Source organism: Hyalella azteca, unplaced genomic scaffold (assembly GCF_000764305.2).
Source record: "Hyalella azteca isolate HAZT.00-mixed unplaced genomic scaffold, Hazt_2.0.2 contig7399, whole genome shotgun sequence".
Taxonomy (NCBI): domain Eukaryota; kingdom Metazoa; phylum Arthropoda; class Malacostraca; order Amphipoda; family Hyalellidae; genus Hyalella; species Hyalella azteca.
The window spans coordinates 61384-78353 of NW_025937525.1; the positions used below are offsets into that span (position 1 = coordinate 61384).

At 37.2% G+C, this 16970-nt stretch overlaps 1 protein-coding gene across 1 annotated transcript; it reads left to right on the forward strand.

Moving 5' to 3' along the window:
• The first annotated feature begins 8501 nt into the window (after positions 1-8501).
• LOC125178142 lies at positions 8502-10477 on the forward strand. The gene is made up of 4 exons (XM_047881238.1): positions 8502-8557; positions 8957-9103; positions 9602-9745; positions 9981-10477. The coding sequence occupies exons 2-4, from the start codon at positions 8968-8970 to the stop codon at positions 10262-10264; spliced, it is 564 nt and encodes a 187-aa protein (XP_047737194.1). The 5' UTR covers positions 8502-8557; positions 8957-8967; the 3' UTR covers positions 10265-10477.
• The last annotated feature ends 6493 nt before the right edge of the window (positions 10478-16970 follow it).

Consider the following 16970-nt stretch of genomic DNA (forward strand, 5'->3'; position numbering starts at 1 on the left):
AATTTAAGAATTTAGTTCAAGTATGTCAATTTGCCCTTTGTTACTCAAGTGTGAACTTTCAACGGTAGAACCCTGTACAACAACTATTAAATTAAGTTTATCAGAGTAAGTGTTTGTCAATCTTCATTTAAATTTTTAATTAAAGTTTGTGGCTATTTAATTTAATATATTTTGGGTTCTTTTATTATCCTAAAAGAGATCTTCCATAATTTCTTATTTCAAATGCGACAATCCATTGTATCCTACAGGAAATGTAGGTTGCCACTATAGCTGCGCAATGCACAGATGGGAGTGCAATATTAAAAATGGGATGATTGCTTCTCTGGAAAAACAACATTTATTTGCTTAAATTCACATGCATTTCATCATTTGTTGTCGACTAGCTGACGTTCAGTTTATATTTATATATATTCAAGCTTAAATAAGTCACTCAATTATATTTCACTTTGCTAATGTAAATTTGTGTGTTTTTAATTACCAATGTTCATTTTCAATACCGTTATTTTAATTTTGTGGTACCTCATTATTATTGCAAGTCGTTTTTTCATTGTATACTGTTACACATTCCGTATTGTAATAACAGCGGTGACAGCTACAGTCATTAGGCCGAATATACTGTAGCACGTAGCCGATTCATGATGCAGCAGAAGTCTCGCAGCTTGTTGGGCTTTGAAAACGAAACTCACTGCACCAACGCTGGGCTTAACCGCCCGGCCACCTGGTCTTATTTGACCAGAACTCTCACAGGTAATTAGGATCAAACCCCCAACTCACTACTCCTATCTTGGTACTCTGATCTTGAAGCACTCGGCCACCCTTCCGTCCCTCTCGGTCACTGATCTATTGGTCTCTATAATGCTGGCGTATAATGTAATGAGATAATAGTTTCATTATATGCTGACAACACAATATATGCTGACTCGTCTTGAGTCGTTGCTTTATTATTTATATTGTATCATGATATTTTATATCATTCTCTTTCCCAATATTGCAGTGCTCTGAAATTAGAACAAAAACAACGTGTGGGACAAAGACCTTAGTTGGCCTCGATATTATGCAGTTTGATTGCAGCTTCCTTTATTTCACGGACTTCAACATCTTCAACATCTTATTCATTATTCAAATCAACATCTTATTCATTAATTTATCGCAGGGTACAGATATGATAAGCTTATCACGTTATACGATCGTGGTCTTTCAGACCCATATTCTTAGACGTGCCGCCATGACAGATACGCTTTAGGTTGACGTATTTTATGCAAGAATAAAAATATTTCCTTCGCAGCCAAATTTCTTCTTTTGCTAAAGCTTTTCTCACTTAATTTTATGTTTTCAATTCCCATTCTGAATGTCTCATCACTACTCGTAAGCGGACCTCCTTATTGAGGTCTGAGGAAAACAACTAGTGTCAAAGTATTGCGGATCGTTCAGCCGTGTATTTAAATTTCCTTCAACAAAGCTGCATACGAAATGCAATTGTTGACTTCCAGATTTCTTCAATCTTCAATTGCTCGAAAATTGAGAATTTGGAACAGCATTTATTACAATCACTATCCTGACATGATTTTATGAGCTTGAGTATGATATGCCTTCGTTCCAAATGACATTAAATTTGATATTTTTGAGAACGATCACTGCCTACATAAATGATTGGTCTGGATCTCAGCGGATAGATCGTACATTGCTTGAACCTTCGAACTATTATTCTTGCATTTTTGTCATTTCATTTTTATTTCAAAGGCACTTCCGAGGAGAGCGCCTTCGACAGAATCGCACAATCTAAATTTATTTCCGTTTACACGCTTCTCTTTTTAAATAATTTTCACGCGAGCTGGCTCTTCAGTTTCTTTGTATTTAATATATTGAATCTTGATCAAGTTCGTCTTGAATATGGAGAATTTTTTTGGGACATCATGTCAGTGTTGATGGCCGTAAAAATAAAATATTTTTTACGACCTCGCAGCTGAAATTTTCAGCAAGGCTGTAATAGTGAAATGTTGCGCTCAATGTTTTATGATTTGATTAATGCTTACGAATGGTCACTGTTTTGTGCAAAAATTACACATTTGGATTTATTTGATTTGTTTAATTGATATTATAAAGGATCGAAATAATGCAATGATAAGCACTGATATATCCATCAACCATTTACTATATTATGAATAGACAGGTGCACGGATAATTTTTACCAAACGATGCACTTGTTTGCAGGGATCATTTTCGATCCAAGTGTAGAATGAAATTCAGAAGAGAACTCGACCATGTTTCTCATGGGCGTGATGATGCGGAACTGGTATAGCGAGTGAGGGTCGACTGGTATAGCGAGTGACGGTCGGCTGGTATAGCGAGTGAGGGTCGGTTGGTGTGGCGAGTGAGGGTCGGCTGGTATAGCGAGTGAGGGTCGACTGGTATAGCGAGTGAGGGTCGGCTGGTGTGGCGAGTGAGGGTCGGCTGGTATAGCGAGTGAGGGTCGGCTGGTAGAGGGTCGACTGGTGTGGCGAGTGAGGGTCGACTGGTGTGGCGAGTGAGGGTTGGCTAATATCTGCGGAGTAGCAGAGGGCAATGCTTGTTAAAAGCAGGAACCTATGCTCATCAATGTGCATTGTAACACGAGTGAATGCCATTCAATGTTTCCAGAATCCGGATCAAAGTTTATCGATGTTAATCAGAATCAATGATATCATTTCGTAATAAGTCGATGATATTTCAACATAAAATATTAATATTCGTGAAAAAAACTTTTGCGTATTTATCGCTCTTATGCTTATACCATAATAATCGCGTGATCTTAACTCGATAAATTCAAAACAAAATTGGGAGATGTTGCATCGTCATAGACGACCCAAAGACCTGATTGAGAAGTCCCTCGTCGGTGATGGAGGAGCACCACACGTTGGCGCTGCTCAGGAAGAATATTTGATTCGGTGAGAACTGCTCCAGCCCTGACAAGAGGGGCTCGACCCCCCGGCAGGAGAGGCTCGACCCCCGGCAGGAGAGGCTCGACCCCCTGGCAGGAGAGGCTCGACCCCCTGGCAGGAGAGGCTCCAACAGGAGAGGCTCGACCCCCGGCAGGAGAGGCTCGACCCCCGGCAGGAGAGGCTCGACCTAGTGTTCCTGCACGTACAGCTGGTAGGCCAAGTATGCCTCACTTAGGCCGCCGCTGTCAGCGATGTTCTCACCCTGCTTAGGAAGTAGGAATGAGTGGAAATAGGAATGAGTGGAACGAAATATTTACCAGTTAACAATAAAATTAACAAAAATGTTGAAATATAATCAGCACAGTAACTCAGAATAACCCAGTAGACAAGGTACTTTCACTCAGTGCAACTCGTGTTCCCAATAACTGATATATTACTATACGATGTTGACAGATGTAGACCTACAAACACTTCCCTAGGTAATGTGGTAGAATGTCTATTGTCTTTGTGCTCGACTCCATGAGAGCAGAAGATGACTGTGAGAAAACTAGTAGCTTTTTTTTATCAGAAGTTTTTATTAATTTCAATACTTGTACAGGTCGAATTTTTGCTAAAAGAGCATAAGGAATGAGCAGTCTCATTCTCGCGCTCAACTAACCGCCGCAGTGTTATTGCCCGGTACAACTCAAGTACTGCAGACATGCACTTCGTGCATGTCTGGATATATACGTGCGATTGATGACCAGAGAATTAGTTGATTTATATTTTCAGGGAATGGAACTTTTCTTCAGATGACGGTAGATCAAAAGGCAAATTTCAGGAAGTAGTCTTTCTTTATTAACGACGTTTCGAATGCAACAAACATTCATTTTCAAGTTAGAAGAGGCATTAAATATTGACATTTTGGTGGAAATAAATAGGATACACAGTAAAATTTTGGACCAAAAATTATTCGGAAAACTCAGAGTTCAGACAAATCCTAAACTACGACAAACTACGACATTGGACAGCCGTTTCTCCTACCACAAGAGACAAGCTCACAAGCAGACCAGGTCTCAAAGTATTAAAATCGAGCAGCATCATCTCAAGATCGTCGATGAATTCGATAGGCTCCGTGACACCCTTGGCAACAAAATTAAACCCCGGACTTTACCGAACTACGGCTCCTGCAAAAAAGCGAAAGTTCTCCAAGAGGCCGGTGTATTCTATAAATTTTACTTCAAAGAAGGTTGTAGACTTCTTCACGTTATGGCCCGACAACAACCGACCGACGATAGCTGAACCCCTCATCTCTACAGATTGGACTCCAGCTATCTATCATCTGACTACCGGATTTGTCTGAACTCTGAGTTTTCCGAATAATTTTTGGTCCAAAATTTTACTGTGTATCCTATTTACTTATATTATGTACTTATTTCCACCAAAATGTCAATATTTAATGCCTCTTCTAACTTGAAAATGAATGATTGTTGCATTCGAAACGTCGTTAATAAAGAAAGACTACTTCCTGAAATTTGCCTTTTGATCTACCGTCATCTGAAGAAAAGTTCCATTCCCTGAAAATATAAATCAACTAATTCTCTGGTCATCAATCGCACGTGTATAAACAATTAAATTCTGCCATCTAATACTAATGTCTGGATATATATGGATATATGCACTTGCTAATTGGACAATACTAGATATTCCCTTCTAGCTCAAGCTATAATACTGGACATGGACAACTAACCTGCGTATTAATTGCATTGGCATGCGCCCCAGGAATTAGGTAGTCGAATTTGTCGAACGCGGAATTTGTCCGGAAAAAAATCCTTCACGCCACCGGCGGATCGAATCTTGATGAACTTGGAAGGTTAAATTTTCATCAAGGGATAAACTTGGAGTGTAAAATGAGGATCTTGATGAACTTTGAGGTTTATGTTAGGTTAGGTAAGGTTAGTCAGGTAAGGGTAGGTCAGGTTAGAAAATTCGAATTCAACTCCTTTCTTTATGTTTAGCCCATGTTTAGCCATCACTATAGGCTAAACATAAATAGCCAATTTTTGGCTACCAATATTGTGGGCTCGTGATTTTATATATTTTTCATTAAAACCTGCATGATCTCCTTTAAAACTTGCAAGAAATGCACTGAGAATAAACTCGAGTTGTTCGATCTACACCGCATTCCTGTTTGCTCATCATACTAGTGATGCATAATGGAAGCATTCCTGTCTACGCTTTACATTGATGATGCTTAATGGAAGCATTCCTGTCTGCCCATTACATTTGTAATGCTTAATGGAAGCATTCATGTCTGACCATTACATTTGTAATGCCTAATGGTAATGTTTGCAATTTACATAGGTAATGGTTAATAGAAGCATTCTTGTCTGCTCATTACATTTGCATCCATGAGTTAAATCAAGAGCCTGCCTTTATTCATGTAAGAAAAATGGATTATTGGAGCTTCGAGTATACGATTTGGACCACTTAAAGTTGCGTTTGTCTGTGAATTTATCTAAGCGAATGATTTTAATATTTAACGTCGTGAGGAATTTTAAAACTTTATATATAACACTTTCCTTCTGAAGGCAATTAATTGTTCAAAAAATAGTATTAAAATATTCTCAATAGAATAAAATTAATTAATTTTATTCTATTGACGGCTATACAGTCGATGCCAGGGAATGGTCATCATTACAATGCGTATGGTTATTCTACAATGTAAAGTCACAGTGTGATCTTGTGATTACCGCGGCTAAAGCAACGTGCCAAGCTTCCCTAATGACTGCGATGCTCGCAAGATGAGGGCGATAAAGAAGTGCAATAATTGAGCGATGGCGGCGAATGCTTTATTTCAGCTCCGTCAATCTGTTACTATAATAAGTTGAGAGGATCTCCAGCCTCGTCAGTTGAGGTGATATTATATTATATTATATTATATTATATTATATTATATTATATTATGGTGAAATGTCTACCCCCCTTTTGATATATAAATTTCTTCATTATGAAGACGTTAAATTTCTGCTTTTTAGCGTGCTCTCTGAGCTGTGATAAGTAAATTGGAAAAAAGGAAATTGGATAAGGAAATTGGAAAAAAAATTACAAAGCAATGATGTAAATGACCCATGCATGAATTAAGTGCGGGTGACCATGAACTAATACTTAGGTATAAGGCTAATCTTTGTTTTTATTTATTTTTATAGAAGTTCTTCTTAGAGGCAAATGAACCTATGATTAGGAATAACATCACGAGTCCACCAACGTTTTTTGGAAGAAATATTTCATAGAACTATGAAGCTATTGTATAGTGAATTTAGTACATTGTTCACCAAAAATGGCAGTAGGATTGTGAGATGGACTGTATGAGCAACATTGTCGTAATCGTGATCCCTATATACTGCAGAACCCTCTATCCTGATGACTAGGTGGTATTGAAATGCAACATCTTTTGTAAAAAAATTAATGTGACGTCAAATAGCATATGTGCCCAAGCGTGATTTCATTCACTTTAATTCGTTTAAAAATCTCCTTCTAAGCAAACTCTTACAGCTCCATAAATATCGTTATTTAATTCCAGATGATTTAATCATTAGGTCTCATAAAATATAATTTGATTATTTAATCAATGGATGAATGAATGCAGAGTTTTTTACTTATTGATGCAAATCGGTTCAATGAAGCTCATCTTCAGGTTGCAGTATTGGTTCAAATTGGTGTTTTATTGGTTGATTTCTACATTCCCTGCCATTTTGTAATCAAGAGAATTTTACAATGAAAATACATTGAAAAATATTATCATCTCGAATATCAATGATTATTTTAAGGGAATATGATTAAAACTTGTAATCTCTGTATTCGAAATGTAGCCTCTAGACAGCATGACTCGACATGAAAGTATTTTTACGATGAGTTTTTATCAAGAAATAGTGGAGCAATTTAAGCCCCACCTTGATGTGGAATTTAATATTAACTTAATTAACACGCGCTGGCCCTGAACTCGTGCAACGAATAGCTTCGAGCTTCATATATTCGTGACAGAAATTCTTCAGCGCCATTGTTAAGGTTGGGTTGCTATTGCAAACGTGCTTAGAAGTCTAGCTCCGCAGAGTGATATTTTCTAGTCATTGCTGTACAGCCAATTGTTAGAGTTTAAAAGCGAATTTACATTCAATCCAGCATTCTATGTTCATTGTCAGTGACATTGAACATAGAATGTCTATGTTTTGCAAATATGTTTTTTGCATCATGTATTATTTATAAATTAACAGTTACATTTTGAATAAACAATTTTAAATAATTATTTTCATGGTGAAATTACGAATATTAAACCGATTAGCTCATATTAAATATTATATTAACCGAATATTAAACCGATTAGCTCAGTTATTTTTCATTGAAAAACAACTTATTTCTGATTTACTTCATAAGAGAATCAAATTCACCGACGATGAAATATCTGTTCCTCTGAACGTATCGAGAGCGCTATTAAAAGTTTCTGTTAGCTCGAACTTACGGGAGTGCCTGATTTTCAAGATTAGGTAATAACTTCCGATTTTTATTACTTAGGCGTTCGAATCTATCTAGCTAGAAATCTAATTTAGTTCAAATATTCTGCAATCCAAATTTCACACGACGTTTTGGACTCGCAAATGTAATCAAAAAGAGATATTCAGTTTCATGTGCATGACTCGCAAAAAGTATCGAAGGGGGCTTGAACCAGCGCCAATTAGTGTAAAAATATGAACGAAAAATATATTATATGAAGTTTTCATGCATGGAAAAAGGAATTTTCAGTTGCTTTATATATATATATATATATATATACTCATGTTTTTTTCACAATTTTTCATTGTAATCGAAAACATACTTTACACTAAGGTTGCAATACTCGCATGTCAATACCACCGTTGGAATTACATTTGGACTCGTTCAATATTTGTTCTATGATTGGCTCTAATATTTGCACTCTGCATCTGGAAATCGTGCGCTCCACCAGATCCAATTTAAATTCGCTCAACTATTCATAAGCTAGAGAAAGAATTTTATCGCTATTAGTTCAACGCTTGGCTTAAGTCTACACACGTGTATTGCTGCTACAACAGGATGAAGACTTTGTGTCTGTCACTGTTGGCAACCACAGCCACAATGTCACTACTAGCAACGACTGCAATGGCCGTGATGTTCCAAATGGTCTTGAGAGACGTGACCGTATATGGTCCCAACATTTCCCTAACGACAAACTTGTGTAAGTAATTTGGTTGCTAGGATTCAACGTCATAACAAAGTCATATCTTTATCGTAAATAATCGATTATATTAAATTTAAAACTTGTTTATTTGAATGTCTATTGGCATTACAATGGGATCGTATTCTCCCGATGTCTCGTTTTCTTGTAAAATTATTTATGTTTCGCTTTTAAATCTATCAGATTTGAACTTTCAAATATGATAATTTTATCTTTAATAGGAATGTAATTTCATCTTCGCCGAGTGTATATCTTCGCCGCGCTTAAAACGCTATTAGTTTTCTTCAGCCGCCGCACCTCTCTGACATAGACTAAGGAGCAAAAGTATGAGTAGATAGTCTTCTCAAGAAGCAGCTGATTAAGAGTGAGGAGCCGCCTTTTGCCTGAGCCACTACACTTTGTAATGTCTGTAAATATCTGCCTCTAAATGTCTGTATAATGTCCGTACTTGTAAAATTGAATGTATTAAGTTTATAGTCCTATGTCGTGGTTTCGAGTTTTCCGTGAAATGTAAATATACCTTGTGTCCTTTGAAGATTCGCTGAGCCACTCTGATTAATCCTCGTACGCTAGGGCCCGTAGGCAGAGGAGACCCCGTAACGTCGTGTATGGAGCGTAATTCTCCCGCTACACTATTTCATCCCTTGAATACAAAAAATTTTATCAGCCAATGAGTGATACAAAAAAATCATTTTCCTACTCATTATGTTACCTCTTATCTAATTCTGAACTTGGAAGAAATTTACTGTTCAAGACACGTCAAAATTTAAGTTTTATTTTAATTAATAATAATCTTTAATGATACCAGGTGACTGCAGAATGCACTGCTTCGTACGGCCCAAGTGCAGCGTTGCATCGTACGACATCGCGACGTCGGTGTGCAGCATGACGTACGAACCTACTTCTGAAGTCACGATAACACTTGCTCCCGGTGTCATCAGCCTCTTCAAGTTCGGTGAGACTTTTTCTGCCAATAAATTGTTCAAAGGAGCCTTGTAAGTGGAATTTTAGCATTCATGAAAGCTGAATTTTAATGCATGGACAGTCTTAAATGTAACTTTAAATTAACTTATTGACAATGTACATTTGTAGCCTCTCTTCTGTTATGAGATGTGAAGCGCTGTGTAGCGCGTTAATGTTGTAGTAGTTGTTTAAAATACATGTATGCGCGCTTACTATCACACTGAGGGTTGCCAAATGGGAATTTTTCCGGCCAGGTTTCAAACTTTATTTTTTCCAATATCATTTGCCAGCAAAAAAATTATGATGGCGGTTATATCTAATTGTACTTTACAAAGTACAGAAAAAAGAAGACGAAATTAATTTTTACACTGCAATCAACGGATTACTTGGTAAATATTAAATTGCATGCAAGTTTTTTTTTTTTTGTCGCTGATTTAACCAGTTTTTACCACCAAATGGCCACCTGATCACACTTGTTTCCTGATCACAGTGTTGCAAGAGGTCTTCATCACCAAAAACCTGACCCGTTACGGTACTCTAGACATCCAGAAGAAGATCTGCGACGCCGAACGCGGGGTACCGCTCATCATCAACACCGCGCAGCTGCGTCGACAAGCACAGCAACTCGTTACTGGTATTACTATTAAAGATTTTTTTTCAGTTGTAAAGTTTTTGATCCAATTTCGGTGCATCGAGAAGATTATTTATTACGCATGTCTACGGAGAAGCTTAGAGTCCCACAGTTTGATTGCACAACCTTCACAACCACGCAAAAACGCCCAAAATTCGAGTATGTTAATTTCAATCGCACTACTACTGCACACAGTACTGTCTTAGTCTCTGTATACGTTCATTGAAATTTTTTCCAGAACACGGCCTGCAGAACGGACCATGGGGATGGAACGGACTGTGGGGAATTGGCCGTCGTGCTTGGCTCAGCGCCTACCGAACTCACTACAACGGAACCTACAACTGGCCCGACAACTCCCCTGTGATTGGCAGCGTCTTCACTGCTGGCGACTTCGTTACAGATGTATTGCAGCTCAGCTACAGTTTGGCAGCTCAGCTCGCCGAGGGAGGAAAAATTGTTATGACTCCGACAAATACAATATTCAGCGAAGAGTACCCAGTGTTATGCAAGCGAATTTATTGAAAGCCTGTTATAGTCGGGGGACTCGATGCTTACTTTGGTTTCACCAGCACAGGACTTAACAACTCAAAAACATCCGTTCAGCTTTAATTGGACAGAAATTTGTTGTTGCTATTGATTCAGGATACTACAAATTTTTTGGAACAGTTTAAGCATCTAGATGATTCCCCATGTTCCGATAGTATTCAAAACGCAGTCTGCACCTCCAGAGCCTGTAACCCAGTAGAAATTAATATATATATATATATATATAATAACATTCTAAAATAATTGTGCATGTTATTAATTTGGGGCACAGCGTGAACAATCCTGATAAAAAAGGACAAATTGTGTTTCCAGTTAAAAAAAACTTTAATTTAATTGGCAAGAGTATTCCAAAAGGTGGATAATTTAGCTTAATTCACTACAAAATTCGGCCCTTTGGAGAACCTCGATGCTGAGGTGAACTTCTACGTCCCGCACATAACGGTACCACGACACCTTCCTTTTATTTAAACTTCATTTTGACAATCTTGCCACAAATACAGGCATGGATATCTTAAATAAGTACGAAAAAATTATCTTCAATACAAATATACAATTCGGAAGCAACCCTCCTGGATTAATTACAGGTAATGAAAAAATGCTTTATATCTTTAAATTCGCTTCATTTTTTTATGGCAGTGTTATTACCACTCGTTTTAAACTACAACATTGAGATAATATTAGCACTAGAGTTAAGCACAAATAACCACAATTGGGTTTATTAGCCCAGTAATGCACGTTTTTCTCACGGTAATCAATTATAAAACCTTCTAAAATAAAATAATAAATATTCAAAATTATTATGGTGCATGGTTTAACAGGCCAGCTATTGGCCACGCATGGAACGCTGTAGTTTTTTTTAAGCCGTATCACTTCTTCTAACCGGACTTGGAATTAAAAATATAGAAATCTGTCAGTGATATATCTGTTTACTAATCGAGAACGGGGCTCTAACTATGATTGCCATTGGGAGATTGTTAAGAAAGAAATTGGCACTGATTTTTAAATGTGTTTATAGAAATTATCTGCTCTTTGGACTTTATCTTTTTCGTTTGCAGGTGTAATGATGTGTGTTCATATTGTGAATTCAGTCCCAGCATAGAACACTGACACCTTTAATTCTCGAACGAATTAACTTACTTGATGGCATTTACAATAATGGGCTTATAATTGCATCAACCTCGTATGGAAGGGACCACGGGCTGAAACTTAGGGATTATAAATATTAATGTTGCTTATATCTCAATACACAGAGTATTTAATAATGATTTTTACGAATATATAATTCGTAATGATATAATATAAATTTAAAAGCGAAGAAAACTCCACAAAAATTCAGCATTTCTCTATTGAAAACGTTTCGGAGACCAGCTCCATCGTCAGTTCGATAAAAATAGAACACAAATACAGTCAGAAAATTAATAAGGTTTGGAGTCAAAAGAAAAAAAACAACAGAAGTTAATACCTAAATTTACAGGCAAAGGGCAGAATAATAAAGAAATACCTACGTATCTATTCACATTTCCTAACGGATAAGAACTGTAGGCAGCATTTAAACTAGGCTTCTTTTTAAAAATACACAATGATATCAAAATGCGCAGATCGGAAGCACCAGAACTATAAGCTACAACCTTAAAGTCAGTGTCGGACACCGGAACGTTGCACTGTTCGCCATGAGTGCGCACAGCCGAGTGAGGAGGGCGCAATAGTAACTGTCCAGTCCTATAACTCCTCCCTTTATGCCCAGCGACCCTAGTGTAAAGGTTGCGTGCCGCATCCCAACGTACGCAGATGCACATCGTGCACAACTAAATTTATAAACTTGGTATGATCGCATTATAGGACTGGGCAGTTACTATCGCGCCCTCCTCATCCGGCTGTGCGCACTCATGCGGAACAGTGCAACGTTCCAGTGTCCCACACTGACTTTAAGGTTTTAGCTTATAGTTCTGGTGCTTCCGATCTGCGCATTTTGATATCATTGTATATTTTTAAAAAGAATCCTAGTTTAAATGCTGCCTACAGTTCTTATCCATTAGAAATTGTGAATAGATAGGTATTTCTTTATTATTCTGCCCTTTGCCTGTAAATTTAGGTATTAACTTCTGTTGTTTTTTTTACTTTTGACTCCAAACTTTATTAATTTTCTGACTGTATTTGTGTTCTAGATTTATCGAACTGACGATGGAGCTGGTCTCCGAAACGTTTTCAATAGAGAAATGCTGAATTTTCGTGGATTTTTCTTCGCTTTTAAATTTCTAGTGAATCTGCGATTCAAGCAATCTATTGACGTTATATAATATAATTGTATGATAATATATAAATAATATAATAATATTATATTATATATAATGATATAAAATTCACCTGCTTTAGTTATCGATTTTCAAGTTATCTTTGGTTATTTAATCTTCAGTAGATTACGTCTTCAAGTGGTTTGAATAAAAATTTTCTTTTGTTGTGGATTATTACTGTCAGGTTAGGTCAAGTCTAGCAATTATTTCTTTCAAGCCACAGAAATAAAACGAGTGTAAGACCTGAAAGGTTTGCGAAGCGTGATCTCATACCGAAAACAAAAAAAAATAATTATGCATATATAGATGACGAGAACCTTAAGATATTAATATTTATGTAAATATAATACATAGATATACTTCAGCGATAAGCCCAATTCCCCAAATTAATGTCGTGAATTCTTGAATATATTTATAAAAGGCGATTTGTTCATGAATTCACAATTGCGTAACACTTGAGAGGAAGATGTTGGTCTGTACACAATGCAGATTTAAATTTAATCTAGTGGCAATTAGGTTATTAGACTGAAGGGTTTACTTTATTAATTTAATCAAAATCATCTTTAATTTAAATCCCTCCTGAATTCAGTAAAATTAATTTTGTGGGACAAAACCATGACAGCCTTAGATGTAGTTAATATAATTGATTTTTTAGTCATATTCTATTGTGTCCCACAGAATTTTTCATAGAATTACTTTAAAATAAACATTTTTTGGCGGAAATTTGCATTGATCTTCATCACTTAGTCATTATTACATTGGTCTTCATTACTAAGTTATTATTGGACTGATCTTCATTACTGAGTCTTCAATGCAGCGGTCTTCACAGTTTCATTAACAGTTTTAAGGTGCAGTTTTGTCAGGTGCTGCTGCCAGCTGCAACAATTACTGATTTACTCGTTACACGGTTATTATGAGCTTTGCTATTCTTCCTATAACTTCAATCAGACTGACGGGGAGAATGGGACAGTAGAAAATTTATAATCTATATATTAGACAAGAAGCAATAGATTAATATAGGTTTGACGGGATAGAATATCGACAACAGGCTATTGAGGAGTTGTGAATCGATGGCGCCGGAGAGAAGATGAGTTTTTATGGTGTTGGCTTGTTGTGATCGGCATACCGTATAATAATTGTTTGTTTATATTTGAATATTTATTTATCTCTGTTATTCTGCAATTCTGAAATTTTCTAAGCTCGTCTATTCTTAACGTATTTTTCTCAATTACTAGTTAGACCTAAGAACTGAAAAAATGGTTCTTTGGTGAACGACGCGTCCGTAGTTAGGGAGAATTTTCAATACGAGTTAGTAAGTTAGTGGAAGCCGTTGGTGGAAGTCGCATGTGCACAGTGTAAAGTCTATGAATTTAACGGCGAAAATTAACAACAATAAATAACCAATTAACAAATTAATTAACAACAAATTAACAAATTAACTCCGCAACAAAGTTAGTGTTCTGCCGAACTAGACGATCACATTAATAATTAAGGCTTTTATGAAGTGGTTGCCACGTATAGACTGCGGCGGCGTGAGCGCCACGATATTAATTGGTGCCGTGACCATGATCTGAAGTGACTTATGACAGTGCCAGTAGACCTTCAGTAAACAGTTAAAGAAAGGCAAAAATTAAACCAGTGGTGATAATTATTTAGTGATTATTTATTAGTGTTTGGTGTCTCCACTCTCATGGTTTTCCAGCGTTTATTTTTCCATAAGCTCGTTAAATTTCATCATCATGGCCGAGTCCCTTGACTTACGTCAGACAGCATCTGCGGAAGAAGAAGAGGATTGTATATTAGAGAACTTGAGGCATATTGATAAATTTATGACAGCTGTAAAAACAAGAACAGGCAGTATGTCAACGAAAACTAGAGACGAGCTACTCCGTATTAAAGCAAACTTTGATTTAGCAGTGACGAACTTAGAAGAGCAGCAGAAGGAAGTGAAGAGTGAAGAGAATCGTGCAGCCAAGGGAGCTATCCCGAAGAAGAGGAAATGCAAGAAAACATCAGAAAGCTCACGAAACTCTGACACAGACTCGACCAGCAACCCAACGGACACGATGAGTGAAACTACAAACAGTGAAGATGACACGCCAAGCAAGAAAACTAGAAAAACACAACCGAAGATTAAGCAACGCAGACGGAAAGACACATTCACGCAGTTGATTGAAGCAGCAAGTAAACTCGATATGAGAAAGACGCCAGCATTCTCTAACTTTGACAACCAGATGAGAGACCGACGCAACTTCACTAGACCACCCAGGCAACTTATGCCGTATTCCTATAGGAATACGGCATGTGCTTATTGCGGAAGAATTGGTCATGTGGAAGCTAACAGCAGAAAAAATTACATTTGTGTTTTTCTTGTGGATCACCCGACCATTTCTTTACAATTGCCCGAGGAACTTCAGACGTCAACCACAAAACCAGAAGTTCAACTCTCAACCACAAGCATTCAACCATCAGACAAGAACAGAGTTCAACAGAAATCCTCAACGATACTCCAATCACTCTAGCCATCATTTGAACCCATGGCGTAATCGCTTTGCGTCATTGACAGATGAGCTTCAGGATGTATTCCAGACGCCTTACGTTCAGCATCGACAACAATCAGTTCAATACCGACAGCAACCTGTTCAATACCGACAGCAACCTATTCAATGCCAACCGCGACCTGTTCATCCTTCGCACCAACGACACGTTCACCTTCCGAACCAGCAACCTGACAACATCAACCACAGCAATCATCTCAACAGCAATCCCTACGATCTGAAAAGCAGCTAGACGTCCTAGGTGATTTAGCAACTGCATCTGACAGGATTGAGGTGAGCACCTCTCAGATTGAACAAGTAGACAAGCATTTAATCAAAAGCGTTCCGAGTGTAAATTTATCGATTAGTCCCCAACATAATGAAAAAAGCTGATAATTTGTCAAACAATATGGATAGTCGCTCACGAGACAATTTCATTCTCTGGTTGGAACAGGCGATGTCTGTACAAGAAAACTTGTTGAAGCGAGTAGCGACATTATCGAAGGGTTTGGGGAAGAACTTGAGAAAATATTGGGCAGATTTGATCGAAATGAGTGATGATGAGGATGACAGAAGTGATTCGATGAATGAAATGGTGATGAAAAATGCGGTGAAAGTTGTGTTTAATCATTTGAAGACTGTGTGTGAAAGTATTAGAGATTATAAAGAAGGCATGTCAGAACCATGGTGCCGAAAATATGAAGGTAAAACTGTTCAAGGAGCCTAAGTTATCGCTGTAGAAATTTCACCCAAACTTTGCGCCAATAGTCTTGATTTTCGAGTTTCGTATTGTTCGCGCAATGTCCATATTTGAATTTTTTGTACAGGTCACGCAATTTCATGTGTATATCCTAAATGACTCATATTGATCGCGTTCCGTTATAAATTAAATGTATTGCTTTATCGGGTGTTTAAATTGTGTACATTAATTTTAGGTATAAGTTTACTTGATGCGTGTGCAATTAAAACTATAACGTGTGTGCAAGTTAAAATTTGCTTTAGTCCCGTATCTTGGCCGGTACGGGAGAGCGTAAATTTAAGAATTGTGCATCAGCAGTAGGCCGAATTGCGCTACTAAACTAACAGAGTAATTTTTTTGACTTGTCTTGAACCTGTAGATTGCATATGCTAAATTGGCCATCCTGAAATGTAAATGCTATGACATGATTACAGCGATAGACGTTTATGTATAGTGTCTAAGTAACGGAACTATCACACGACTAGGTTGAAATTTCATTCGTATCGCTAGGTGTCTTTGTTAGTAAAACTTGTTTGAATGCTTTGTAAAAAAAATCGTTCAACTTTACTCAATGTAATTAATAGGGACCGCTTGCGGTATATATAGCTGTTAAGTGTGTTCTAAATATAGCTGTATTATTGTGTGTGTTATGGTGTGTGTTAGGATGTTTAAGTAATCAGAATATGCTAGACCTTTTTGTAAATAATGTACTTAGGCTGCGAAGCATGATAATGCGTTATTTTTTTTGCGTGGATATAAGTATCCACTGGTGGGGGGAAATGTTGTGATCGTTTGTTTATATTTGAATATTTATTTATCTCTGTTATTCTGCAATTCTGAAATTTTCTAAGCTCGTCTATTCTTAACGTATTTTTCTCAATTACCAGTTAGACCTACGAACTGAAAAAATAGTTCTTTGGAGAACGACTCGTCCGTAGTTAGGGAGAATTTTCAATACGAGTTAGTAAGTTAGTGGAAGCCGTTGGTGGAAGTCGCATGTGCACAGTGTAAAATCTATGAATTTAACGGCGAAAATTACTCTCTTGTTTTTTATCCTCCGCAACAAAGTTAGTGTACTGCCGAACTAGACGATCACATAAGGCTTTTATGAAGTG

Excerpts from the sequence above, each read along its gene's own strand:
- LOC125178142 (XM_047881238.1), top strand. The coding sequence starts at position 8,968 with ATGCACTGCTTCGTACGGCCCAAGTGCAGCGTTGCATCGTACGACATC. Across the intron at positions 9,104-9,601 it reads CATCAGCCTCTTCAAGTTCG|TGTTGCAAGAGGTCTTCATC; the intron begins GTGAGACTTTTT and ends TCCTGATCACAG. Across the intron at positions 9,746-9,980 it reads AGCACAGCAACTCGTTACTG|AACACGGCCTGCAGAACGGA; the intron begins GTATTACTATTA and ends AATTTTTTCCAG.